The sequence below is a fragment of the Chinchilla lanigera genome, unplaced genomic scaffold, assembly GCF_000276665.1.
Source record: "Chinchilla lanigera isolate Chin_1 unplaced genomic scaffold, ChiLan1.0 scaffold00004, whole genome shotgun sequence".
NCBI classification, from domain to species: domain Eukaryota; kingdom Metazoa; phylum Chordata; class Mammalia; order Rodentia; family Chinchillidae; genus Chinchilla; species Chinchilla lanigera.
In genome coordinates this window covers 36,544,419-36,571,277 of record NW_004955405.1, presented here as the reverse complement: position 1 = coordinate 36,571,277, position 26,859 = coordinate 36,544,419, and the positions used below count along the sequence as shown (strand labels likewise).

The window sequence follows — 26,859 nt, the reverse complement described above, 5'->3', positions numbered from 1 at the left end:
GTGAGCAAGGCAGCCTGCTGAGGCTTATTCTTGCCCCGCTAGGGGAGGTTGGAGGACACCAAGGAGCGCCGGGGGCCAAGGGAGCCGCAGGTGCCTTTGGGTGCAGGCGCTGAGGCAGGGCGGGGAAAGAGGAAGCCCTAGGAGCTGACCCTGAACAGAGCGCTGCGGGGAAGGACAGGCAGGAAGACGCTGGCAAGGGATAATTTTTTTTTTTTTTTTTTTGAAGTTTTGCTGTATGGTGACCATGCCCTTCCTCAACTGTTATTTGTTCTAATATACCTTACGATAAATACTTAGCTATTAAGTCTTTTAACATTACAAGAAACGAGATCATCCTGTGTACAAGGGAAACCACACATGCAGTCCACCTGTCACGCTGCGGACACAGGACGCTGTGCGTGACACCTGCGCGAGCCCGGGCCGCTGAGGGCAAGGAGCTGGGCACGCTCACCGGGAACAGCCGTGGTTTGGAAAAGGATCGGGCTTTTGAGTTTTAACCCGTAAGTCATGAAATGACATTGACAAGACCTATGCAGAAGAAGGCCTAAGCGGGGAAAGTATCTTTCCTCCATTGAACAACGCTGTCTATTCTGACGGAAATCAAGATCTGAACAAGAGTCAGAATGGACTTCTTTCACTATTTCAGGTCAGGTAACCGCTCAGATGTTTTATTTCCTCACATAAAAATTCGGCAGCTAAGAAGTAAGAATAAGAGACAAGAGAAGATTTTTAAAGGATAAACATATTCGTGTGCTACCAACGTTAAGAAAAGAGAATGCATAATTATCTCAATGAGAACTTCAAAACTTGGGATTTATCAAAGAAAAGAGCAACCGGCGTAGGAAACATTCTCCAAATCCCACAAAAGAGGAAACAGCAAGGGGTGTACTTCGGCTCGCTGCTCCGGGGGAATCTCACGTGCAGACGGTCTTTCGAGCAAGCGGGCTCCCCTCTCCTGAGAAGAGCCTGTTCACTGAGGCAACACTCATTCCACCACTTTGCCAATTCTCTTGTTGGAGATAGCCCAGAAAAATACTGCTTCTCTGTTACAAGTGTTCGAGGATTAAACCGACGGGGAAAATGGCATTTACCTGAAGTCTCCTGAGAGGATATAACCAGTGTGGCTGATAGATCTCTAATGTATGACGTCTTAGCCAGGCATGGTGGCGCACACCTAAAATGCCAGCACTTGGGAGGCTGAGGCAGGAGAATCACAAGTTCAAGCCAAGCCTGGGCTATCTAGTGAGTTTAAGATCAGCCTGAACTACTAGTGAGGCCAATGTCTCTACAATAAATGAATAATAATGTATGATGTCTTGATGTAACCAGCAGGTTGCATGAGTTGTAACAGGTACTGTACAAAGGAAAGCCTCGTCTGACTTAAAGATCTCTCCCCTTGGGCAGAGAAAACAGGGAAGGGAGAGAGGAATCTTGAGCTTTGGAATCTGACAAAAACAACCTGAATGTCTCTTAAAGCTGGAATGATTTTGTAAGTTCCAGGTGATACTGACCAACTCAGCCAGAAAAATGTCTCGTGAGTGTAAGGCTGCCCAACCTCATCATGTTCCCTAAAATGTAACAGTAGTCTCCTTGCGGGGCGCTGCGCTTCCTCTAAAGTTCGCTTTGCCATGTGTGAAGAAGGCCGTCCATTCACATACACGGAGAGGCAGCAGATGCACCGACCGCATCAGGTCAATAATTGCACTTCAAAATAATCCGTTTAATTGGAATAAAGTATTTTGACTGTCAGGGACCCATTTGGCATTAAAATGCTCTCAAAGGCAGATTGAGCTGTAAAAGTCTAATTGCTGAAACAGTTTCCAGATTGGCAAACTCTGACCAGTGAACTGCTCTGTTAATATGATGATTAATCGCCAACTTTTAAAATGGACTCACTATGAGTAGATACACACACACATATATATGTATTTTTTTTCTCATTCAAGCAAACTATTTACCTCTTTCTCCATTTGCAATCCTTCTGCTCTAATATTTCTTTCAAACACTTCTCTCTTTTCAGTCTGGGGGCTGGATTTTCTGTATACAAGAATGTAGTCAATTCGACACTTCCCATCTCGAAAGTAAAGTCCATTTAACTTGTTTTTTTCCCGCACTGTCTGCACACAAAGAGAAAGGGACCAGCTGGTAAACCTTCGCTGCAGGTAAGTGGCATTAAAGACACATGAAAGCTAAGTGCATATTTCATTGCTTTTTATTAAAATTATATCTTCTTTAATAAAGATATAAAGAGGAAACACATTTGGAAAAGCACTGAGGAAAATGAACAAAACATAATGAAAATCCTACAAGCATTGACAAGGATATGGAGCAACTGAGAATTTTCACCGTCCGTAGGTGAGAGTAAAAATTGGTATACTAATGCTGAAACACACTCTGGCATTGCCTGGTAAAAGCGAGCATCTGGGAGGCATAGTACTCCACAGAAATTCTCGATAAAGCAAATAAGAGACATGCACATGAAAATTCATAGCTTCGTTCACAGCAGTAGAACTTTTTAAAAAATTAGAATCAACTCAGATAACTGCAGACAGAAAATGAGTAAACAAATTATGCAAAAGGCGTATGATAAAATGTTAGGCAGGAGTGAAAGTGAATAAACTATAGTTGTACCTAACAAAAAAAATGATTCTTAATATTGACAGGAAAAAAGTCACAGAAGACTTCTTACCACATGATGCCATTTACTAACCACAAAGCAAATCCTACGTTAAGACTACATGTGTTGAAAAACTATTTTCAGAGCAAAAGAATAAAAAAATCACAGGAGTTCAGGAGGATGGTACCTCCGGTAGAGCAGGGCTATGGCATTTCAAATAGCCTCAGTGGTCTTAGTGATTTTGTACACCCATGCTTCCCCAATTTTTTTTTCTCACAATAAGAAAAACATTTGACTTTTTTCTTTGGGGGTGCACATACATAAACACACACATACAAAATACTTGAGACAAATTTTCACAAAGCAATATTTATCTTTTCTATTTGCATACACTCTAATGTTAATTTTCCATGGCATCAAAAAGTAATAATTGGAGCTAGTACCTATGATGAGGTTGTCACTGTCACTTGAAAAATACTTTTCTAATTCATAAGTGGGATGGTGGTTCGAGGCGTTCGTTTTGTTATACCTCATAACTAATATGGAAGTTACAAATATTATTTTGTGGTCATCAAATACTACATATATTAAAAAGAAAAGAACAAAAGGAATGGGTTGAATTTTCATCCAGGCTCCTTAGGCTTGTAATCAAGATGGCACGAAAAAAAAACATCAAGTATGAACCATGCCTGCAAGTTTATCCAAAAAATAACCGCAGCCCAGAGGACAGAAGCACCCATGGACCTGCGCTGGCCTGCATGGCTCTGACGGGTGAGGCACTCTCGCTGGCCAGTTTTTGGCCCTTGCCTCGAGTGGCACTCAGGAGGCTACTTGAGCAAACATGTTCTTAACTATTCTTTGCTGAGCAAGAAAACTATTTTGTCAACTTAGTACTTTTAACATGGGTATAGCTCAGTGGTATGGTGCTTACTTAGCACGTGTGAGACTGTGAGTTTGCACTGCGAAGCTTGGTAGACGTTAACAGTGTTTCCTGTTTAAAGCTGTCATTTTTCCAGTGTTCAATTAGCTCTGGAATCACAAGAACATTAGGGAACATGAAACATCTAAATTTCTCGGGTTCTGTGTGCTGATCACCTATGCCTACAGCATGAGCAAAGGAAATATGACAGTGTAAGGAGATGTAGCCTCCATGAGGCTACTTCTGTTTCTGAAATGACACAGGCATATATGGGTCTATTTACAACTGCAGTGAAATTTCCCAATTACAGGGGCTTCAGGCAACACAACCTCTGGAAGGCGGTCACTATTCTGTGTGATGGGGGAATTTATACAAGGTATTTCAACCTTAGAAAGCTTGTTTTACCCGTTAACAGCACCCAGAATGTAGATCTTAAATTCATGGCACTTTTAAGAATTTTCCTTTTTATAATTCAAATGTCTGTAGGGATAAGAGGGTAAGCACACCATCCATCTGTCCTGAGCACGGATAGATTTTGAATCCCTGAGATGTGCTAAAACCACAAGAGACATTAGAAGTATATTTTATATTAAACCTGTTTCTTGTTTCCCGGGAGTCTACAGTTTGATGAGATCCTGACTTTAAAAGGTTCATTACAACACACATCACATGTTCCGAACCGAATCAAGAATTGTATTTATAAGCACTCACACACTCTTACCTCTCCGCCTGCTTCTAATCTGCTGGCATCATCTGAAGTACTGGTCAGGTTTCCTGGGTGAAGGAGGGAGTCATCATCTTTGCAAGGACTATTGACAGCTTCTAATTCATCGAAAAGAATATTGACATCCTTGGCCACTGGAAACAAAGTAAATATATTAAAAGTGGAGTTAAGAATCTGAGATCTTGAAACCAACACTGAAAGAGAAGACATTTCCCTTGGGCTTTGTATGTCCTCGTTGTTTCACTAACACGCTGAGTGACAGGGATTTCATTTCTTACGAGAAAAGATGCCAGAGGTGAGACTTATTCGACCATACAGTGACAGTGCCTTCATTAGGCAAGATTAACGACCATGTGAAGCAATGCACAGCACCTCCATGATATAAGTGTAATTTGTTTTCTGGGATAACAGGTTATGTTTGTTGAACTTTCCTTCATGTAGATGTTTAGCATAAAGTACTTTCTCTGAAGACTTTTAAGAACGTATTTTCTGGTTTGGAGATGATCCAGCTTGTTTTGTTTTAATGAATTTTATTCTTTTATTTAAGTGCTAGACATCATGCTAAGTGACACTTGCACGGCTTCGTGATTGTTTTTCTTCCTTTGTTATCTCTCAGAGGCCAAACACAGGAAACCTAGCACGACAATGAAATGCGCAGTTAGGTTTTCTGCCTGCCTTCTTCCTCACTGATGAACTGAAGTAATGGTGGGAGGCTTTCAAGGGCTCCCTCGAAGGCTGCTGATGCTAACCTCAGCTCGCTATATGAAGGGCTGTATATCAGGCTTCTAGGTGCAGATTACCATGCCGGAAGGCACAGAGCCTTGCAAAGCTCAGCACCGGTGGAGGAGAGGAGGTGATATCCTCAACTCAATTAGGGGCCAATCCTGTAGCTCACTTTTTCTTCTGATGCTTTAAAAATAGCCATGGGTTTACACATTGCCAAAAGCTGCTACTCAAAAACAGTTCATGGGAGGCTGGGCGCCTCTTACCCAAGCACACAATATTTATTCTTTCATTCAAAAACTGTTTAAAGACGTGCACACTGTGTCAGGCACAGAGGCGTGTGACAGTCGTGCTCTGGTGGATGAAGGTGACATGGCTCTCCTTCTTTCTGGCTGAATGTCAGCAAACCAAAGAAATGCAAAGTGTGAATGCTCTCCAGGGAAGAGCAGAGTTAGGATAGAGGGATGATCTCCTTAGATGGGGTGATCAGATTCTAATTTTAGGAAACTCATTGAATTTTTCAAGTTTTTCTAAAAAAAAGCTGTAAAATAAAGTGTACACATACAAGAATAAAGTGGAGAGATACTTGATTGCTTACTGTGATAAGCTGAATCACCACCCCTTTCCCAAAGGTAATCTAATATCTGGAACCTTGCGGGTATATTATTTTGTACTGGCAAAGGGCTAGAAAGGTGATTAAACCAAAGATTGCCCAAGGAGATACTGCCCTGGGTCACGGGGTGGGTCCAATGTAAAGATAAGAGTTTTTAGAAGCTGGAGGCAGGAGAGTCAGAAATCAGAGAAAAGAACTAGAAATATTGTGCTGTTTCTTTGGAAAATGAGTATGGGGCCATGAGCCAAGGGAAGCAGGTGCCCTTAGAGGACAGAAAAAGCAGGAGACAGATATCCCCCAGAGTCTCCAGGAGGAGGTTCATGGACACCTTGATTTTAGGACTTCTGACCCTCAGAGCTGTAAGGTAAGATACGTGAGTGCTTTTAAAGTCACTAAGTTTGTGATAACTTAGTACAGCATTAAAAGTCAGTGGATACACTTAGACCACAAAGCTACAGAGATGAAAACTTCAGGGTCTTTACACACAGCCATGTGCAGGGGCCCCTGCTCTGTGCCCAGTCTTGGACAGGGATGGGGAAATGCAAGGTGTCTAGGGTTTCGGGAAGTATCAAGATCAAAGATAGCTTCCCTCACCACTTTGTGTGATGAAGCTCCTCCTCCTCATATTATTCTCTGCTTACTATTCATTTCTTTCCCAGCACTGAACATAATCTATAATTTCTCTTTATTCATTTGTTTACTTGCTTGTTTGCTGTTTACCTTTTTTGAAGTGCAAGTTCTGTGGGCGCTTCAGCAGCACATATACTAAACTGCAAGTTCTGCAGGGGAGAGAACTTGTCTGTCTTGACTTATCTGTAGAGGTCATGGTGCAGAGTAAACCCTCAACACGTGGCATTTGCGTGACTGAATGCTGGCTCTAAGGTGGCCATAGCTCGGTGGTAACCAAGGGCACTTCTCCACTAACCCTGCATGCTCCTAGGTCTCTGCATCTACATTTTGCATCACGTAATTCTTATGCACAAGTGAGGATGCCACAGTTCTAAACGGTGATCAAACCCACCTCCCGTGGGTACTGATGAGATCTGGATAGGAAAAACGCAGCATGTTAACAAAATCAAACGGCCTGCCAGCTTCTCCAAACTCTGTCACCCAGCCACGGGAACGTGTGCTGTGTTTCCTCACTGCTGAGGTGGAGCTGGAAAATTTCTCTCTCAGGAAGGCTGCTATACTAGAATCTGAAACATCCCCCCAAGGCCTGGATGTTGAAGGCTAAGTCCCCTAGCGGGAAGTGGTGGAGACCTGAGGAAGTGAGGCCTTCCGCTCACTGGGAGCACATCCCGGAGGAGACCTTGGACCCTTCCTGTTCCTCTTTTTCTCATCCCAGCCGTGAGAGAAGCAGCTCTGCTTTGCCGTGAGCCTTCTAGCACAGTGTGCTGTCCTGCCAGCAGTCCAGATGAAATAGGACCAACTGTCCAAACCATGAACCAAAAGAACCCTTTTCTCTTCATAAACTGAGTGTGTATTTGTTACAGTAATGGAAAGCTGACTAATACAGTAGCCAAGAAGATTAAATGTGATGATGGACATATTTCTAGGGTAGCTGACACCTAGCAGACCCACAAGAAATGTCAGTTTCTTGATTCTAGGCTCTCGAACTTTTAGAGTTAGCATTTTATGCTTTTTAGTACAAGAAGATAAAGGGACATTTTACAAGTAGGAATGGTTGTTATGGAGAATGGATTGGGATGGGGTCTGAGGTACATGGGGAAAGCTAAAGAAGATGCTAGGATTCATGTCTAGATGACACTAAGGAGAAACTTCATGGTCATCTATGCAAACCGTGAGAATTGCCCTCTTCCCTTGAAAGGATAGGAAACGATCAGTCAACTTCTTTCGGCATTACTTTCCATGTTGGGACAATTCATTTGATAGAGTTCTCTACAGCTGGTTCTCAGCTGGTTTTGCCTTCCAGGTAACATGCGGTGGAGTTTGGAGACATTGTTTAGTTGTTGTTTCCAAGGAGAGCAGGGTGGTGCCAGTGGTAGAGGTAGAGGTCAGAGAAGGTGTTAAACAGCTTACAGCTCACAGGTTAACCTCACAGTGAAGACTTACCCAGCCCCAAAGGTCAGTACAGTAAGCCTCTCATATTCCTAGTTTTGCTTCCTGCTTTTTCAATTATCTATCATCAACCACAGTCCAAAAACATTAAATGGCAAATCACAGAAATAAGCAGCTCCTAAGTTTCGTAGGCTCACTGTTCTGAGTAGTCTGATGAAACGTCACATCAGCCCTTTCCCTAGTGTCTGGGAAATGAAGGACCCTTTGTCCAGGGTGTCCCCTCTGTGAGTGCTCCTTGCCTGTCAGTCACCCGGTGTCCACTTCAGTTATCAGCAGAGTACAGAGGGCTTGATGTTATCCAGCTTTCAGATACCCACCGGGGCTCTCAGACTATATCCCCTGCGGCTGATGGAGAACTAATGTAATGTTAGGATTGGGAACTCCCACTCCACAGAAAAAGCCCCGCGATTAGATCCTGGGGACAGGAGCAAGTGTGAAAGAGAGAGAAGCCCGCACTTCTGCTGCTGCTGCCCATCAGAATTACCCCCGGAAGTCCTTGTGGGGGTGCAGCCACCAGAGTGCTCAGGGAAATCAGGACAGTGTGATAAGCTGAGTTTTAGAGAATAAAGGATATTAAGGGGTCCTTACTATCTCCCAGCCTCTCGATGGTTTCCATGGAGATTAAAAATCCTGAATTGTTACAGAACCCTCAGGAAAACATGTAGCCAGTAAGAACACCATAAAACATGTTTTCTGGTCTTGTTAGCTTTACATACAAAGTGTATTTTAGGAACAAAGTATGATATCCTGTGATGAAAACCCACATCTCTTCATCAGGGGTAAAATAATCTATTCAATTAGTATTTATTGCATGCCTGCTATGGACAGACTCTGCTGGGCTAGCACCTGGGGCTTAAGCCCTGGCCATGGTAAGCCTGGCCCTGGCTCTCAAAGCACTCGTTGTCCAGCCAAGGCGGGAGCAGGGCCTCTCTAGGCAGGGCACTGACATCACAAGCTTGTCAGTCGCACGCACAGGGTCATCTGTTAGCGGATTCCACCACATCCCTCATACTTTTTCCCAGACAGAAAAATGTTCAATAATTATCTGCCTGCTCTTAGGCTCATTAATTGAGAAAGAGAGCTAAATGCTCTGGAGAGTCAACTAAGAATAACAAAAGGACATTTCTGAAATCCCAGCTCTATGGGAGGCTGAGACAGGAGGATCACAAGTTTGTGCCCAGCCTGGGAAGCTCTGCAATGTAGTGAGACTTTGTTTCAGAATTTAAAAAAATGAATTAATCTTCAGTACAAAAACGCAAACCAAAATAAAACAAGATAGGGAGAAAAAGAGAGAACACAAACTCCATGCAATCCCAGCAGGGAATCTATATTGCCTTCAGAGTCGGGATGGGCTACGTGAACCAAACGGGGAGCAAAGGTGGGTCGGTGTAGGTGGACACCATGTGTGGGAGACTCCACCTGACTCTCTGTTGCAGGAATTAGGAACTCAGCCTCTCACGGGCTTGGGAACAGAACAGCAGGGACTCACACGTCACAACTGAGCAAGAATCAGGGACCTCAGACTGCCAGGGAGACCACATATCAGCTAGGGAGTGTGAGGAAAGTGTCACATTCAGCACAGCAAAGAGATGTTTTGGGCTGCCTCTTTCCAAACCATCCAGAATGTGGGAGGAGCAGAGTGGACGGGGAGCCAAGGGGCAGGCAGATCCTGACGTTCTTTTACGGGTGAAAAGGTGAATTCACTTTGCTAGCACCGAACCCACTCGCCAGATATTTACAGTTATGTCAACTGTTCCTCCAGTGAAAATCATCTGGGGTGTTGGTTACTGTTAATTCCTCAGGGAAAAGAGATCGCAAATGTACTGCAAGGACTCTAATGAATAGATTACCTAATTAATTAGGAATTGCTTTCTGCCATTTGTCCTTGAGCCAACACTTTGAGTTGGTGCCATTTAGAAGACGTGAGTGGGAAGGCTTCATACTTCTAGACAGACCACGGAACTGGGGAGGCAGTGCTCGTGTGGCGATGGAAAAAACACAAAATGTGTTTCAGAAACAGTCTGAAAGAAAGTAGGAACTAATACCAGAAATGAAAGAGTACGACTCAGGGCTGTTTTCTTTAATTCTGTCTTATTTTCCAAATGCAGCAGGCTAATCCCATCTTGGTACAGTTAGAGTACAGGGTACATTAACCTCAGCATTTTCTGACGCAGACAAAATAAGAGGGAATTACAGGTCCCCGAAGAAGACACAGAGGATACTGCAGTGTAATCCAGGTATCTATATTTGCTCTCCAGCATGCCGCTTCATTATACTGTTTTTGTCCTAAATTCCAAATTATTACATCGGACACTCAGAATTCTGAAAGCTTTACACACTGACCTCAAAGCATCACCAGGAAGCACAAAAGAAGATGCCGTTATGAATAATTCAGAATGCAAGTAAAAGAAAAAAAGATAAAAGACTGCTTATGCCTTGATTTGAACTCATTAGATGGTTTTGTAACAAGTCCTTGGTGTCAACAGTTAAGTTCTCTTCAGGTGAGGGCCTAATTTACATAAGGGCTCGCAAAGAAGAGACATTCGTTGTGCATTTTACAATAAACAATAGTGAATTGTCTGATGATATCAGCTGTTACTTTTCCTTTTCGTAATCCCCTTAGTGAGACTGTCTTAGAGCATTTGTTTCTCCTTAAATACGAAGAAAGTGGGGAGCAAGGCAGAGGCAAGGGAACTACAATTTGAGGGTTGTCAAGCCGATTTTCTCATCTCCTCTGAGAACAACCTGTGAGACAGCTATGACGAAGAGAGAGCCAGGTTCATCAAGGCTAAGTAAGGCCATGCAGAAAGTGACAGAGATGAATTCCAGCCCAGCTGTGACTGCGCAATCCAGGCTTTTTGCAGTGGGCTTCTTTTTTGTTGTTGTGTTTTGTTTTGGTTTGGTTTTTGTTTTTCTTCCGGTACCAGCAATCGAACTCATGACCTTGAGCTTGCCAGGCAGGCGCTTTGAGGCTGAGCTAAATCTCCAGCCCCTGCAGTGGGCTTCTTGTTTCCGTGGGAAGCAGTCTACCGCTCTGACTTCGTGTTTGGTTTTCAAGAACAGGAAGTCAGTTAACTGCTAAGCAATTATCTTGTCACTGTTTTCACACTGATCTGAATAAAGCTAGACTTTACAGCTGTAGCCCAACAGGCTTGCCACCTTTTAAAATTTAACAAACAGACCAAATTAAATGTTTTTAAAAATGTACAGAAATACACAGAGACAGCACAGCTCTGAACAGCACCTTAGGCTGAGATGTGAGGAGCTAAAAACCATTTAGCGTTTATATGACAGTAGCAACCCCAGGACTCGCTAGATGTTCATTACTCTTCAAACGCATATGACAATATCCCGAAGGCACAGGCTGCCTGGTTTACAATGAGGAATAAAGCAGGACCTAATTTAAAGAACTCAGATAAATAAAGTAATTGGGAAGGACATCAGTGCTTCCTTTACTGGTTTTATTCCTGTCCCATAAAACTAGCAGTTGTCAAAGTGTGTCCCCTGGAACTCCAGGAGCCTCTGGAGAAGTACTGTATGCATGCAAAGGGCAAAATAATAAAGTAAGTTGGCAAAGCTCCACTTATACCAGAGTTATATTTCTCTCTCTTATGTACCAAGGTTGTATGTTGAAAATATATTTGGAGGAAGAAAAATTCTAGTGTTTTGAAATAAGCGTAGAAGCTTATGCTAGGGGTTTGGGCCCCAAATGGTTATGTCAACATCTCCTTAAAGGAAACCTGGTATTTTAATTATTGTAGACCTAACAGTAGGCATTTTCCTCTGCCAGGGAAAGTTCTGTGGAATATTTTTTATGGTTTATACCTAAAATGTCCCCTCAATAGTTTCATGTGATCAGAGGCAGGGCCCTTTTTGCAATGTGATGGGATCACAAGGGCTCTAATGTCATCTGTGAACTAATCCATTAATTGTAATTTGATGCCATTATTGATTGGTAATGGAGATTTAGGACTGGGGCCTAGTTGAAGGAAGTGGGTTATAGGCCACTGAGGCCTATACTGTATCTGGTGTCTTCTTCTCTGGCTCTTTTCCATTTTGCTTTTTGGCTGCCGTAGGGTGGGCAGATTTCCTCCTCTATGCCCTTCTGCCATGATGTTTTTAATTGGTACCAAAAGACCATGGACTGAACCCTGCAAAACCACAAGCCCAAATTTTTTTTTTCCTCCTCTAAATTGTTTACCTCAGGTATTTTGTCATGGCAATAAAAAGCTGACTGATACACATTGAAATTTTTTAAAATGTCTTTGTAAACAAACAAACAAACAAATCACAGGAATGTTAAAGATATGTGGCCATTAAAAATATGCCATTGCCTTGCCTTGGTTCAGTGATGGTGATGTTTATAAAATAGCCCAGGGCTTGCACCTCAGTGTACTCTGCAAAGCACCAGGATCATTAACCTGTTACCACAGCAGCATGTTTTCTGCAAAGAACTTTTCTTGCTTCTACTTCATTCTAAAGAAAAACAACGTGCATCACTCCTATAACAAGGCAGATAGTGATGGCACCTCTTGCAATGCTGGGAATGATATTTAGAGAAAAACAGTGAGCCACATTCAAGCTTTGTTCATAAGCCTTGTACTTGCACATAACATGAAATGAGGTCAGTGATGTTCTGCATTAAAGAGCCTTGAAGTCTGCTGACCATAATTTCCCCCTTTTTGGAAAGAGCACGTGCTTTGGCTTCAGACAGATCTAAGTTCAAGTGCCAGTCCTTCCTCTAGCGAGCTACTGGCTACCAGATTGGATAAAGCTTATTCAAGCTTTAATTTGTTTATCTTTTCAGTGGTCATAATACATTTCCCAGACCTGAATGTTGTGAGAAATGAAGACTTACATGGCAGCCAACACTTACACGGTGCTTGCCATGCACTAGGTACTATGCTAAGCACTTAGGGTATGTTGATTATATCCATTTTTCATTTATAGATATGGGAATTAAAGCAAGAAAAATGAAGACTAAATAAAGTGACACAAGTAAAAGGTCATTCATAGAGTTGTCTCACAAGATCACATGCTCCTTACCTGCCAATCCCCACCCCTGCCCCTCTGCAATGGCGTGACTGTACAGGTTAAAAGAGGAAATTGAAGCTCAAGAAATTGGATTCAAAATAACTCCTGGGATGTCACTGGAGAAATGACGCAGCTCCCCAGCTGAACAAGCACAAGCAGCAGCAACACAGGCATAGCTATGTGATTGTGCAGCACATGTGTAGGTGCCGAGGGTCCCACCATAGGATACAACAGTCCATAATCCTAACCTGCAAATTCTCTGGCTGAAGCCCCGTGTTTTGCCCTCTTCCCCTCTTTAGAACCTAATGGGATATAACACAGCTCTGTCTTCCAGGGCATGAACACCACCCAAGAGTCTCTGCAGCATACATCTGTCTATGCTGGGAATTAAGATAGGAAAAAAGGAAAGAAACAAGAACAGTGAGTGACAAAGGCTAGAGGCTTGAATGGTTTCTAGATAGAGCTGGGAAAGGGCATCGCTTTAGATCAAAAATTAAAAGCTTCAGTATAATCTCTGAACAGTGATTAGTTAATACAATAAAAGTTCATACACACACACACACACACACAAGCTTGCTTTTTTTTGGTAGCATTTAACACATGATTCTCAGTCTCATTTCAGAAGGATATACTTTAAAATGCACACCTTCTAAAAGGTTCCAATTTTAAAACTATGGTGGTTGAAAACTTTGGCAGGTCTTTTTAAAAATTTAAATGATGCTATGTGCATAATGAAGTTAGCATTCAAATCTTTGTATGTAGAATATCTGAATCTTATCAGAAAAACTCAAGAGTTAAGAATTGACCTGTGACTTAATTATCATTACATCAAATTAAACTTGCTTCCAAGTGCCCATTCTACTGGCTTGGTGATAATTTAATTTCAGTCACTGCTGACATTTCCACTCTTGTGCCTTACATATCCAGAATGACACAAAGGTCCCAGGACTTTTTGTAAAGAGCAGAATGTTTAGTGAGACATTCAGATCTCCACATGTACTGGCTACTGTTGAGTTGCCTGCCTCCCAAGTCTGCATTCAAATTTATTCTTTTACTATCCATTTATAAATCTATATGAGGTACTAACCCCACTGCACGCTGTTTAAGTTACTGGGGCTGTGATAAAGACACAGAAAATGAGATTTCCACTAGGGTCTCCAACATTCCTGCTGGATGCTGGGAGTCCACCCCACCTTCACCCACCCCACCAGGAGCCATGCTGCTGCTGTAGGAGATTCCAAGGGACCTGCTCTCAGAGCTGCTCTGCCCTGTTTCTCCTTCTGCCTAAGCATCAGCCCCGTGGAAGCTCAGACCTCCAGAAAGCAAAAGCTAGGAACCGTACCAAAAAAAGCAAAACTCTGCTCAAACAAGAGTTCAAGGGACCTGGCCACCATCTTGGACTGGGGAGTGAAGGCTTGGAATAGAGAGGGTGGGAAACTGACACCAAGGAGGAAAACACACGCACAAGTAGATATTCCCTTACGTTATACTTCCACATATAAATGTCTGTGTCCTAGGGAGCAATCAGGATGTTTTCATTTTGACCAGTACAAGATATTAGCAGTAAGTTTATTTCTCATACGTTGGACTTTTTACCAAAATGTTCACCACTGCTTTCATGTGGTAGGCCTAGAATAGTGACTGGCAGGTGAGATGCACAGACTAATGGGTGGATAAAACAATTCTTTTCTTTTTTAGAAGCTTTACATCTAAAAGAGAGGACAAGCAAAACAACTTGAATATGGCCGGTCACTCTGAGACATTGTTAGTATAGAAGAGGTATATTCAGGGCATGAGCCCTGCAGGAAAATATATTATCAATGTATTTTACAATATAGAAGCATGGTATATTTTGATTCTTGCATGAAAATATAAAAATATAAGAATAAAATGGTTAAAAACCAAAAAAGTTTATTTTTCCTAATAATTTTGTAGTTAGCAGAGCAAAGTCTGACATATAATTATCTATTGATTATCACATAATAACCATAAAGCTTGGGGAGTGGCACTTGGTTTTTTCACGTTCAAAATAGAATATACAATTACTGAATATTTCTTCTCTGTCTCTGTTTGTGTCTCTGTCTCTGTTTCTTTTACTCTCTCTGAACAAACACACACACTCACACACACACACACACACACACACCACACTTCTATTTTAGCTTGATCTTGAAGGTTATAGATATGCATGGTCACAATTTTTTTTAAAAAATATTGAAATTAAAAGACAATTCAATCTTTCCATCACCTTGATAAGCTCATAAAAATATCTATAGGGGAGGAGTGAAACTGATGTTCAGAATTCTATTTTCTTCACATCATTACTTATTAGTCTCTCAAAACTTTCTAGAAACAATACTCTAAGGTATATCCCTTCAAAAACCACTCTATGTGTTTTTATACCTACAAATTACAGAAAACTGGCTAAATAAATGAGTTTTATGCAGAACCTAGGTGGAGATTATAGGCACAGAAATGGTCTAAATCACCAGGAAAGACCCAGTCTGTGTAAGCAGCTTCCCACATCTACTTAGCATAGAACTTGTTTTACAATAAGAGAATAAATAGATTACTTATCAGGCATTAGAAAATGGGAAAATCTATAAAGATCTTTATTTGCATTTTAAAGTGAAGTAAAATTCCCATTTTCTTATTTTGAAATTTAAAGTACTCATAAATTTATATCCTTCTCCATTTTTATAAAGAGATCACCATTCTAAAGTATAACACAGTTAACATCTATGCAATTATGTCTTTATGAAGATCTGATAATAAACATTACCATAAAAATCATCCTCTATAAACCATTAGCTCATTTTGATATAAGTTCACTTAGCCCCCTCCAAAACATTTATTAAGTTCATTTCCAGCACTTACATAAAAAGCCAGTTTTCAGCATTTACTGAAAAAAATCTTTAAAACTTTTGAGCATTGTATAACCTATCATCTTTCCAATCAAACGAAATAATTACATAATTTTATAACAAGTGATTTTCTCCTCAACGTCTATTAATTTGATTTGTATTCTCCTGGGGGAGAAATTGTTCTTGCTTATTCATGAACCGAATACAGAGACTGTCTAGTCAGAACAAATGGCTCTTGTATTCTTCATTAAAAATATTTCTTTCAAAAGCAGCTTTACCTTCTTCACTTTCAGAATCCTTTACCTCACTGTGCTTAAATCCTGAAGTGAACACATCCCCAAAGGGGTTAAAGGAAGCACCAGACCATTCAGTCTGGTCTCCATAGCTTCAGGGTTATTTTGTTATTTAATTTCTTCCTGCAAAGTGCAGCTATTACCTCATGAAATTAAGAACATAATATAGAGTAATGCAGATAATGACTTACAATGATAAAATTATTAATAAGAACATTACTACAAGGCTAGGGGTGCAGCTGAGTGGTAGGGCACTTGCCTAGCATGCGGCGGACTGTGGGTTGAATCCCCAGTATCAGAAAAGATAAATAAATAAAATTAGTACAGAAATGCAACAACCCAAAACTGAAAGTAAAAAAAAGTGCCATGGTTCTTTATGCAGTGGTCTTCATATCTAAACCTCTCAAATCTGACACTGACATTTAATTCTTTGCTAGTAAGAGAGGAGTTTCATCTTCCAGAATTAGAACTCTGATCATGGAACATGAGTGTAATGACTTTCCCAATGCTAAATCTGAAATTTGGGTAAATGTTTTTATTACAATAAAGTTCAATTCTTAGTGAAAATTATAAAACACAAGTAAACTAGTCCAAGAAGAGCTAAGCTTGATTGCTCAAAATCTTAGAAACAGGGATCACTTCTGAGACACAGCGGGTTGTCAGTGGCTCCTGGCATTGTTCTGGGAACTCTGCCCCTGATCCTAGCAAACCAGATCGATGTTAACATCTTACTTTTGAGCAAATGGTACTTTGCTGCCTTAAAAGTTTTTATTGCATTATAATTAATCAAGGAATCTAAAATACTATAATACTTGAATATTTAATAAATGCACAAAATGTGTAATTCAGCTACAGGATTCTTGAAAGACCCTGATGTGTGGCTTAGCTTCACAGATTAAACTCCCATTTCACTGTCTCTTCTGATCTTGAAATTATTTTGTACATCGTTCTATCTCTTCCAGGACACCATTTTATTATTATTTTTTAAAGCTCGGTATCGAAGGTTTCTGCTTTTCTTATCCCCACCCCCAGGGCTACCATAGTTTCTCCTCTTGTGGTGAATTTAAAATTGGAGTGCAACTTACTTTCTTGTATTGCATTAAGAATCTCTGAAAAGTCCACATCACTCTTTGGGCCGTCAGGGAGTATTTGCATATCCAGCTGGTAGCCTTGCAAATCCACACCTCCTTCTGGAGAAATGAAAGATATTCATGGAGTTTGCGTTGGATATCAGAGAGCCCAGTGCTCAGGCCCAAGGCGAAGCAAGGTCCAAATTTAAAGGAAAAGCTAGTTCATCCTCCTTCTTGGATAAATGACTTAAAGAGGAAAGGCAACAACAGCAACAAAACAAAACAACAACCCAAAAAGAAAACAAAGAACATACACATTCTGTCTGTTCCTCATACCACAAAAAAATGCTCGTTTGTATTTCCAAACCAAAAATAAACCAACTAAAATTTTTTTCTCAATACAACATCATAGTGTTTACTGATCATTTCCTGGCAGAAAAAGATAACATGTTAACCCCTACTCAAGCATGTTTAAAATTCTTTTCAGCTGCACGTGAATAAAAAGTGATGTTCAACACAAATACTTCGTAATACCATTTTCTTCCAAATTATAATAATTCCCTCTTTAGGAAGGAGTTAATATTCTTGATAATATGGAAAACAAAGTATCAAAATTTCCCCCCTTACATTTGGACCTCCCTGTTACATCCTTAATTTTTTTTAACTATACCAGAATCTTTTTATTCATTCTATGAAATAGCTACACCCTTTGCGTTAGGTTTGTGTGATGATTTTGGCGTGTCCTACACAAAGAAGGTCTCAGCACTCTGGGAGGCTGAAACAAGAGGACTGCAAGTTTGAGCCCAGCCTGAGCAAGCTGGTGACTTAGTGAGACCCTGTCTCAAAATAGAAAGAGTTGGGGATGTAGCTCAGTGCAAAGGCCCTGGATTTGATCCCTAGTACTGGGGAAAAAAGTTTTTCTGCTGTTCCATATAATTACAGAACATTTGAGGAAGCCAAAGAACCAAGATATCAAAAAGTAGCTTTATCATTAACAACAATACACCTTCTAAGTGCTTCTTAGTCAGAACATCTCCAGTTTGAGGAATTGGCAAAAGCAAAAACCCAGAGCTAAAGCAGACACTGATGTAGTCTGATGAATACAATGAGACATGCCCTAGCTGCCAGTATCTTCCAAGAAATAATCCTTTCCTAAGCTCAAAGAGTAGACTTGGTCTCATCAATCACGTTTCTACAGCTCAGAAAGAAGACAGTCACTGCTTTAGACGGATGCTCATTTGTGGAGGGAAACACCCACAATTTACGCCGTAGAAGCTGAGTGTTAGGTGGGCAGGGTCTTAGCACTTGAAACACTGCCTGGTACACAGGAGGCCCTCAACAAACATGGGCTGGATGAATGAATGAGGCTGTGCAGTAATGACAAAGCAAATACATAGGACTGTAAGTAAAGCTACTAGCTCAGATTCTGGAGTCACAGAGAACACTATCCAAACTCTCTTCAGTCACCCTAAAATTCTCTGAAGCTGAATTTCCTCATCTATCAAACAGGAATGATAATTACAGTCTCACAAAACAGCCATGAAGATTAAAAGAAACAATGCTCCTAGCCATCAGAGTCCATACTCAATAAACGGAAGCTACTGAATTACTAGTTTTTTCCATCCATGATGACCAGTAAAGTGACACTGGCATGCACAGAGGAAATATCTCCCTCCTGGACTCTGAGCAGGGTGTTGTAAGCCAGCTCCAGGGGACCCCAGCATGCAGACACAGCAGTGAACTTCAGTGCTACTCCCTCATTGCCAAGTCTGCAGTTGCCGGAGGGACAGCTTCTCAGACAGAACACACACACATGCCTTCCTGCTGGTCACAGTTAAAACAGTCTGTCTTTCTCCCCATGGACAGATACTTCAAAGAGCTAGAGAACAGCCTTCACATGTTTCAGTCTCTTGGTTGGCCGGTCAGTTGCTGTGTTCTGTTCGGCGGTCAAAACCCTCACAATGGCAATGAGAAAATAACAAGAATATTCAGTGCTGTCCGTCTGCCAGGTTCTGTGGTACATCTTTTGTCTTCTCAGTCTTTAACGTGGAAAAGGAGGGGGCGTTGGCATGGAGCAATGTGCCAAAGCCACCCAGCCACTGACGTGCACAGGGGCGACCAGTTCAAGCTCTTACTGATTATTCTTTAAACCACCTGTGTCCAAGCAGTCACAAATGCACACTGCTGGAAATAAGAGGCTACATTTACCAAATAAATGTAATGGAAACCAACAGAATAACCCCATATTCTGATCTTTCAGACCAAGACAAAAAGCAGTGACTTCCTAGAATGCACTAGATCCCAGAAGCTCATGTTATTTACTCGCTGTCACATTCAGGAGCTCATAAATCCATTCCAGAAGTAGGCATGGTTACCAACTAGCTACAGTTTTCAATAATCAAAATTCCACAAAGTTTGAATAATTTTTGAAATCAGGAAACAGTATAGAAGTATAAGAAGTCACAAAAGAAGCAACATTAGGGTGGCCTAGAGGTCATTAAATTCTACATTTAAACGGTATTTAGGGACATGAGCAAATGAGAAAATAATATAGGCATTCAATACCATAGAAATAGGGATGATAATTTCAGCTTCACAACCCTATAGAAATAGGTATAGGCATGTCCTAAGCTATTCAAAAGAAAAAAAAAAAATAGACTAGAAAAAAATACTTAAAGAAAATACTTCAAATGAGTACAAAAGTTATTACCAGCTGTGAATTTAAGGGCAGTGTTTGTTTTGTTTTATCCTTTATCTTTTCTATATTTTTCACCATAAGAATAAAACAGTTTAAAAACTTTAAAGACATTAAAAAAATTCAGACTGGAACAATGAAATATAATAATTATCTTGAGTTCAGAATTCAAGACCTAAAATGCCAGATATTACACTATAGATATTAAATATCCAATTTAACATAAAATCTTTGTTAATCAATGCAAGTCTTAAACTGTGTAAAACAACCAGCTCCAAACTGCAGGATGTACCAGCCTTTCAGGATAAACATGAAGACCATATTTGGAATCTGCAGTATATAAGGCATCTCTGTTCCTCTGCTCTCGAATAAAGAATCTACTTTCTTAAAGAGAATATCAGATCTGGGACTTCCAGCGGTAAGTCACTCATTAAAGCCTCGAGTGACAAAGTAGCAGGTGCTGTAAAACAAGAACATTCTTAACTGGAGGGGGTGGTCACTGTTGCAAGGACATCATCAAAGGAATCCGCACAGACCACAGTCTCCACCATTAGCAAACAGTGCCTAAGTCAAAGAAACTCAGTGACTTCGGAACATGAAATGTGCTAGTCTACTTTGTACTTTTGATATTAATTTACTGTTAGGCACATAGTTTTGATATTATTTCTAAAATACTAAGAATTTGAGTTCTTCACGACACCCACATATGTCTCTAACACGTATGAGGCAGGAGGCTGAGGCAGGAGGATCACTGCAAATCTGTGGCCAGCGTGAGCTACCTGGGGAGTTTAAGGTTAGCCTGAACTACATAGCAAGACCCTGTCTCAAAAAACAGAAACAAAAACAAAACAAACAAATCCCACAAAGCTATAAAGCCCTAGAGGAGAGGTTGAAGATATCATGGTTTCAGAGAGGAGACTCTAAATTATAATTTCAAAGAGTCTCAGTAAATAATGCGCAACTAGGTGCAACACCAAGGATACTAAACAAAAGTGTTGCATAAGAGGGGAGCTAAAAAGATGCCTCAAAGAGGTGAAAAGCATGCTGAACAATATAGAATTAAAACTGCTATAAAATCCATCTGACCTCCCAATTTAGCTTTCGCTTATCTCATACGTGATGAATCAGAGTGGTTACACTCAACTCTTCGAGGCCGTTCTGTGGAAGGAGTAATGTTTAAAATAAAACCAATGTCGATAATGGCATTTATGTTTAATAAATGGTCTTTAGTGGGCAAAAAATAGTTTAAAAATTAATGTTAGACTTTTATCTAACTTGGAATTTAGCTAAGTACAAGAGAAACAGCAGCAACAACCAAAGAGCTCTAAGTATGAGTTTCCCCATTAGCAAATGTACCCGTGTCTCTCCCTATCCATTTCTGCCAAAGACCCACCTCAAACCCTGCTTCAGGAAGTATTTCTTGATCCTAATAAGTGAAGGCCATTTTTCTTTCCACTGAGCCCATTGCTATTTAAATTTTATCTTTTCCTATGTATATTTTCCATTTTAAAAAGGTAGGCAAAGCACATACCACAGTGTGGAGCAGACGGAGAAAAATGGGAGACCCTAATTCCCTGATCTCATTGCTTGCATCCTCAACTGGATGGTAGCACATTGCAAGCCAAGAGCAAATTGTGTCCATCTTTTATCTCATACCAAGCTTAGAAAAAGGCTTTGAGCCAGGGATATAGCTCAGTGGCACAAGCACCTGCCAGGCAAGTGCAAGGTCCCCAGTTCAGTTCTGGTATCTGCCCCCACAAAAAAGAACAAGGCTTTGAATATAGTCATTGCTCACTTAATGGATTCTTTACTGTAATTTCACATTGTAGTAATAGATACAGACTACAAAAATGCCAACTTTTTTTTTCCTAATCTACTATCTAAGGCATCTCATATGCCTGTGAAAGGCATATGATATATCATGTTTTTTATAAAGTCTTCAAAAATTTTATCAAATAATAAATAAAATCTCAAACTACCAAAGGGTGCTTACAGTGCAACCAACAGCTACCCCTTTTATAATCCCAATTTTTTCCCCAGAATGACCATTTTTAAGTTTCTGTTGGATATTTATCCAGGAAATCAATATTCTCAGTTATGCTACTAGATTGCCTTCATTTAATAACTTTAAAAATTACTTACAGTTCCATTTCTTGTTCAATAAAATATAGGCAGGTCTTACTTATATTTACAAGTCAACACAAAGTGGTACGAAATAGATTTCCATACCAAATTGATCTGGATTTGAATTCCACTTTTATATGACTTTGAACCATTAAATAATAAGCCTCATCTCCCTCATTTATAAAATGGAAAAAATGAAGTTTTGGAAGCTTTAAGAAGACTCACAGACTATCTATGTAAATAATTTGGCCCATCATATTCTATCAGGGTGGTTCACTAAAAAATTTTTATGACATGTTCCTTCACAAAAAGAGGGCTTATTTAGGTTTGGGGCCTACAGTAAATAAAAACAATTTGGTTAAAAAACATCCTGTATGTTTGAGCTTAGAATAGTTTCTTCATAGTACTTCAGAAATCAAGGAAAATCTGAAAAATCAAATCTTACCTTTCCAGGTAGCAGAAAAATGCAGAATACATAAAGCAAGGGAAAGCATACAAATGATATTCTCCATGATTTCTACATATTGAATGGATCTGAGCATTGTCTACATTCTGTTTACCTTCTACAAATAAAAAAAAATTGGTAATTCCTGTCCTAAGAGGCCCCTTTAATCCAAATCCTCACAGGCAGCATTTCTTACAAAATGGGTAGCAGTGATATTTCCAAACTGGAGCTCAATGTCTAAAATAAATCTTCACATGTAATGTTTCTTAACTTAATAGGCTGCAAAGACACTGACTTTTAAATTGGGAGGTGTATTTTGATCTCCCCATAGGTGGACCCAAGAGTTCTGTGACTGTGTTAGGACAAAACCTCCATTCTGAAGGGAGGAGTGGGGCATTTTCCTGTTAACGGCTCCTCCTGCTCCAGCCTCGGCTCAAGAAGGACATATATAGGAACCAGCTCTCCAAGACAAATGTCATGGTTACATATTGCAAACACATACTAGTAAAACAGAAACTAAAGTAAAATGTATTCTGACTTAAATTTTTAAAAATCTCTGAAGAGAAAGAAAATGAGCTTCTGGAAGATCTGAAGTTGAAAACCTCAGACTTACACGAGGGATATGCACAGTTCCGGAAAGACCTTCCACTCTCCTATTTCTTGGTGTCATTTCTAGAGCTCACCACCATCCACTTCATGTGCCATAAGCCAGGGCTTCACAATAGAGCACGTGTTGTGAGAGCTATTATAAAAGACGCAGAAGCCGTGCTCCTTCACAATCTCAGTGTTGTGTAACTGCTGTGGTGAATGGAGTGATGTCACGAGGCCATTCTTGTTCAGAGAAGAAAGCCTGGCTTACAAGAGCAGGAATAAACAGACTGACTCGCCCACATTCGTCACCCAGGCTAAAGCTATTCGCTCAGATGATTAACACCAGGTGGTCCTACCAACCCAATCCTGGACTGGGTCCTGACTGGAGAACCACATTTGGCAAACAGCAGGGAGATGTTTCTCAGGTCTAAAATAGAAATAATAATTCCACTGCTTCAGGAAATAATGGCTGACCTTCAACAAAATTGCTTCCATGCTTTGCAAGACTGGCAAGATCCTGATCTCCTGGGGTTGTAATACATCCGTGCCCGAAAATCTATGAGTAACATGAGGGACTTAGCGTCCTACCGGTGGGACTCCTTGGTGTCTCACAATCTCCTGGGGACCAAGGTCTACAGCTATGACGACAAAGATTCTCGAAGATGAGGGCAAGAGACGAGTTCAAGATTAGGAGGGGTGATGGAGCAGAAAGTCTAAGGCTTTCAATTGTGCTACAATGTTGTTTACTCTTTCTGTAGGAGAATAGTGTATTTTTATTAGTGCAGTGATGTTTGTTCTGGGGGCCTGGTATATGGACACAGCACACCTGCGTCATTCTGATCTTTTATCCCCCCTCCTTATCCACCCTTCTGCCGTCTCCTCTTCCACCCCTTCTCCATCTCCAATAAGCCTGCCTTTTGGTTTTTCTACCATTTCTTCTTTGCTTAACTCTTTTATTTGTGTGTGTTCTAGGCTTCAGGTAAAAGAGAAGCCACATAGTATTTAACTTTCTGTAACTCTCTTAACTTGACTGGTAAGTCTTGGTATACACAAGAGCTGCAGACAAGTGTAAGAAGAAGATGCCGCTCGCAGGGTCATAACCTCCAAAAAACCAGGACTCTGCCCACCTGCCACTCAGCTCTGGGCTTTGAACACTGTGTAGCCCATACCAGCCTTGAGCTCACATCTGTTATGGTTTGTATCTGGATGTCCCCAAAGACTCATGCAGTCATAGGGGGTGGGCATTTCAGAGGTGGCTGAATCTAGAGTTTGTGATTGATTCGTGATCCAAAGCAGGGATTTGGGGTATGAATACTATACCGTACTAGGGCACTGTCATTGTTTGTGTCTGGATGTCCCCCCCAAAGCCTCATGCAGTCATGGGGCGGGCTTCTGGAGTTTATGATTGATCCATGATCCAGTGTTGGAATTATGGGTGTGAGTGCTACAGCTGCCCTGGGGAAGAAAGTTTGCATACAATGTAAGGGAGGGAAAGAGGCTGCTTGCCACCACTCCTCCCTTTCTGCTCTTGTTGTTTTTTGCTGTTTTGCACTGCCATGAACTGTTGCCCTCTGCCATGTGCCACTCTGCCTGGGAGCCTGCCAAGTCTGGACTGAAACCTCCACAGACTGTGAGCTAAATAAAACGTTCCTTCTTTCATTTTAGGCATCAGGTGTTTTGTCTCAGCAACGAGAGAAAAATAACCGAGGACAGGTAGCCTGCATACAGTGTAAGGGATAGAAAAAGGCTTCTCTCTTTTGCTTGCTGCTTTTGCTGTTTTTCACTGCCATGAACTGTTGCCCCACTGCTATGTGTCACCCTGCCTTCGAGCCAGCCCATTACAGACTGAAACCTCCACAGACTGTGAGCTAAATAAACCTTTCATCCCTTAACTTGTGGGTATTGGGTATTTTGTCTCAGCAACAATAAAAGTAGCTAGGATGCCATCCTCCTGCTTTGGCCCCTTGTGTGCTGGGATTATAGGTGTGTGCAAAACCTTCTTAAACATAAAACTATTTGAAATAGCCTCAGTGTGCCAGTTAATCTTAATTATCGATGTAACAGGGTTAAGAGGCTCCTGGAGAGGTGGCTGGACCACGAAGCTGCCATACTCAGCGGTGGATCAACCACTCATGCTCCTGGCTGAATGCGCTATTAGCAGGCAGGGCCCTGCTGGTGTGCGAGGAGTCAGTGAGTGTGTTCCTCTTGGGGTGCCTCTGTCCCCGGTGCTCCTTCCCTGGCACTGCTTCCAGGCTGCCATGATGTTCTGCTCCACCACCTCCTTCCCCCAGGATGTTTCTGTGTTGGAATCAGCTGACGTGACTAAAACTGGAAGGCAAATAAATCATTTCCTCCTTTAACTTGTGCATGCTGTACCAGCAACAGGAAGGCTGATACACTCAGGTAGGAGAAGCAGTTTTAACACACTTTTTTTTCAGTACTGCTAATTAACAGAGGGCCTTTGCATGGAGCTACATCACCAGCCTGCTTTAGTTTTCTTGTTATTATTTTTATTGCTTCATTTGAGAAAAAGTCTTGCTAAGCTGCCCAAGCTGGGCTTGAACTTTCAATGCTCCTGACTCAGTCTCCCGGAGGGCTGGGATTGCAGGTGTGGGCCACCACACCGACTTTTTTTCATTTTCTTTGGAGATGCCTTTGCTATGGCTTTTTTCCAGTCACGTCATATGCTCTAATGGCTGTCAAAAGGTTCTCCAGAAAATTCATCCTGAATGTATCATACAGGTCAAACTACGTGTATATGTCCCTTGGCAGAGGAAAAAGAAAATGCAAATAAGGGAAGAATTTAGTATGTATTTTTAGAAAGCAATTTTATTACTCAGCAAATGATAGCAAGGGACACCAATACCAACTGCCCACATTTACCAACGCCCAAAATAGCTTGTTTCCCTAAGCACCCCTGTATTTACTGAGCTCACATCATACTTCTAAAATAATACACTTAAGGAGGAAGTGATTTAAATAAAGGATGATTAGTGTTATTTCTAAAGCACAGCACTAACTGTTTTTAAAAGACACCACATTCATCTTCTATACAATGAGAAATAAAACGGAAGTCCAGTTTAGTCCTTACAGTTTTTCTTCCATACAATTTCAAAGTTATGTGGAAGACATTCCCTTCCCACCACACCAAAAATCTATCTCACAATTAGGAAAACAATTAGATAATTTCACCTGAGCTTCAGATCTATTCAAGTAGAGTGGCCAGATTCCTTAACTTGAATGGACAAGCCACAGCCACACTTCTCAAGAAAATGTCTGTTTTCAGAAAAGGAGATGAGAAAAACACCAAAATGGCACACTCAAGTTATTCTCACCTTCAAGAAAAATAAGCTGGTGTACTAGAAAAAAAAAAACCAATACGAAATTAAAGATGTAAGTTTCAGTTGTGATCCATCAATTGCTAATTTTGTACTTTTAGGCCAGTAATTTCTTCCTCTCAACCACAGTAAAAAAAAAGAGTATCTCTATTCCACCAACTGTTGAGAAAATTAGATGAAATGCAGAAGCAACATTTATGGAAGCTCTCTGGAAGGAACAGAACATCATCGCCATGTGAGATGCTGGTGTCATGACAATTATCATTCTAAAACCTGGCCATACATTTACCTTTTCCTTAGTTTTTTCTTTGCCAGATAAAAAGTGTGCTGGAAGGTACTTAATGAGTTGAGAATGTTGCTAATGTTTGAGACCAAGTCTTGACATTAGTTCCTGGAAATAATCTTTGAAACTCAGGAAAATAGGAGTAAACTTTATAATAGAACCAGAAAAAGGGAGTATGAGTCATCAAAAGTTCAGTGCAGGATAGAACAACAAGAAACTGGATGGTGGAAAATCACATGTAGAATGAAATATTAATAATCCATTATGATCAATAGACTCTAACTGGTCCCTTCTTAGTTTTGTTTTCTTTTGCTGAAGTTTGAACTATTAGAGGTTTTTAATTTAAATTTCCCCAAACTTTGTTATGTTAACTTGCTAGAACTATTGCTAAGAAGTTGTTTGAAGAGAAAAGTACTCACTCACTGAATGAGAGAATTAGGTGACCTG

The 26,859-nt window shown here is 40.8% G+C and overlaps 1 protein-coding gene across 2 annotated transcripts in view; it reads right to left on the bottom strand.

Annotated features, from left to right (window-relative positions):
- Ano4 (anoctamin 4) overlaps positions 1-26,859 on the bottom strand; it is a gene marked incomplete at its 5' end in the record, with an annotated part of 365,728 nt that overhangs the window by 144,463 nt on the left and 194,406 nt on the right. Inside the window, 3 exon segments of one of the 2 annotated variants that reach the window (XM_005374542.2) lie at positions 1,959-2,117; positions 4,258-4,394; positions 16,952-17,056. In XM_005374542.2, the coding sequence (XP_005374599.2) occupies positions 1,959-2,117; positions 4,258-4,394; positions 16,952-17,056 (401 nt within the window). 2 annotated transcript variants of the gene reach the window in all.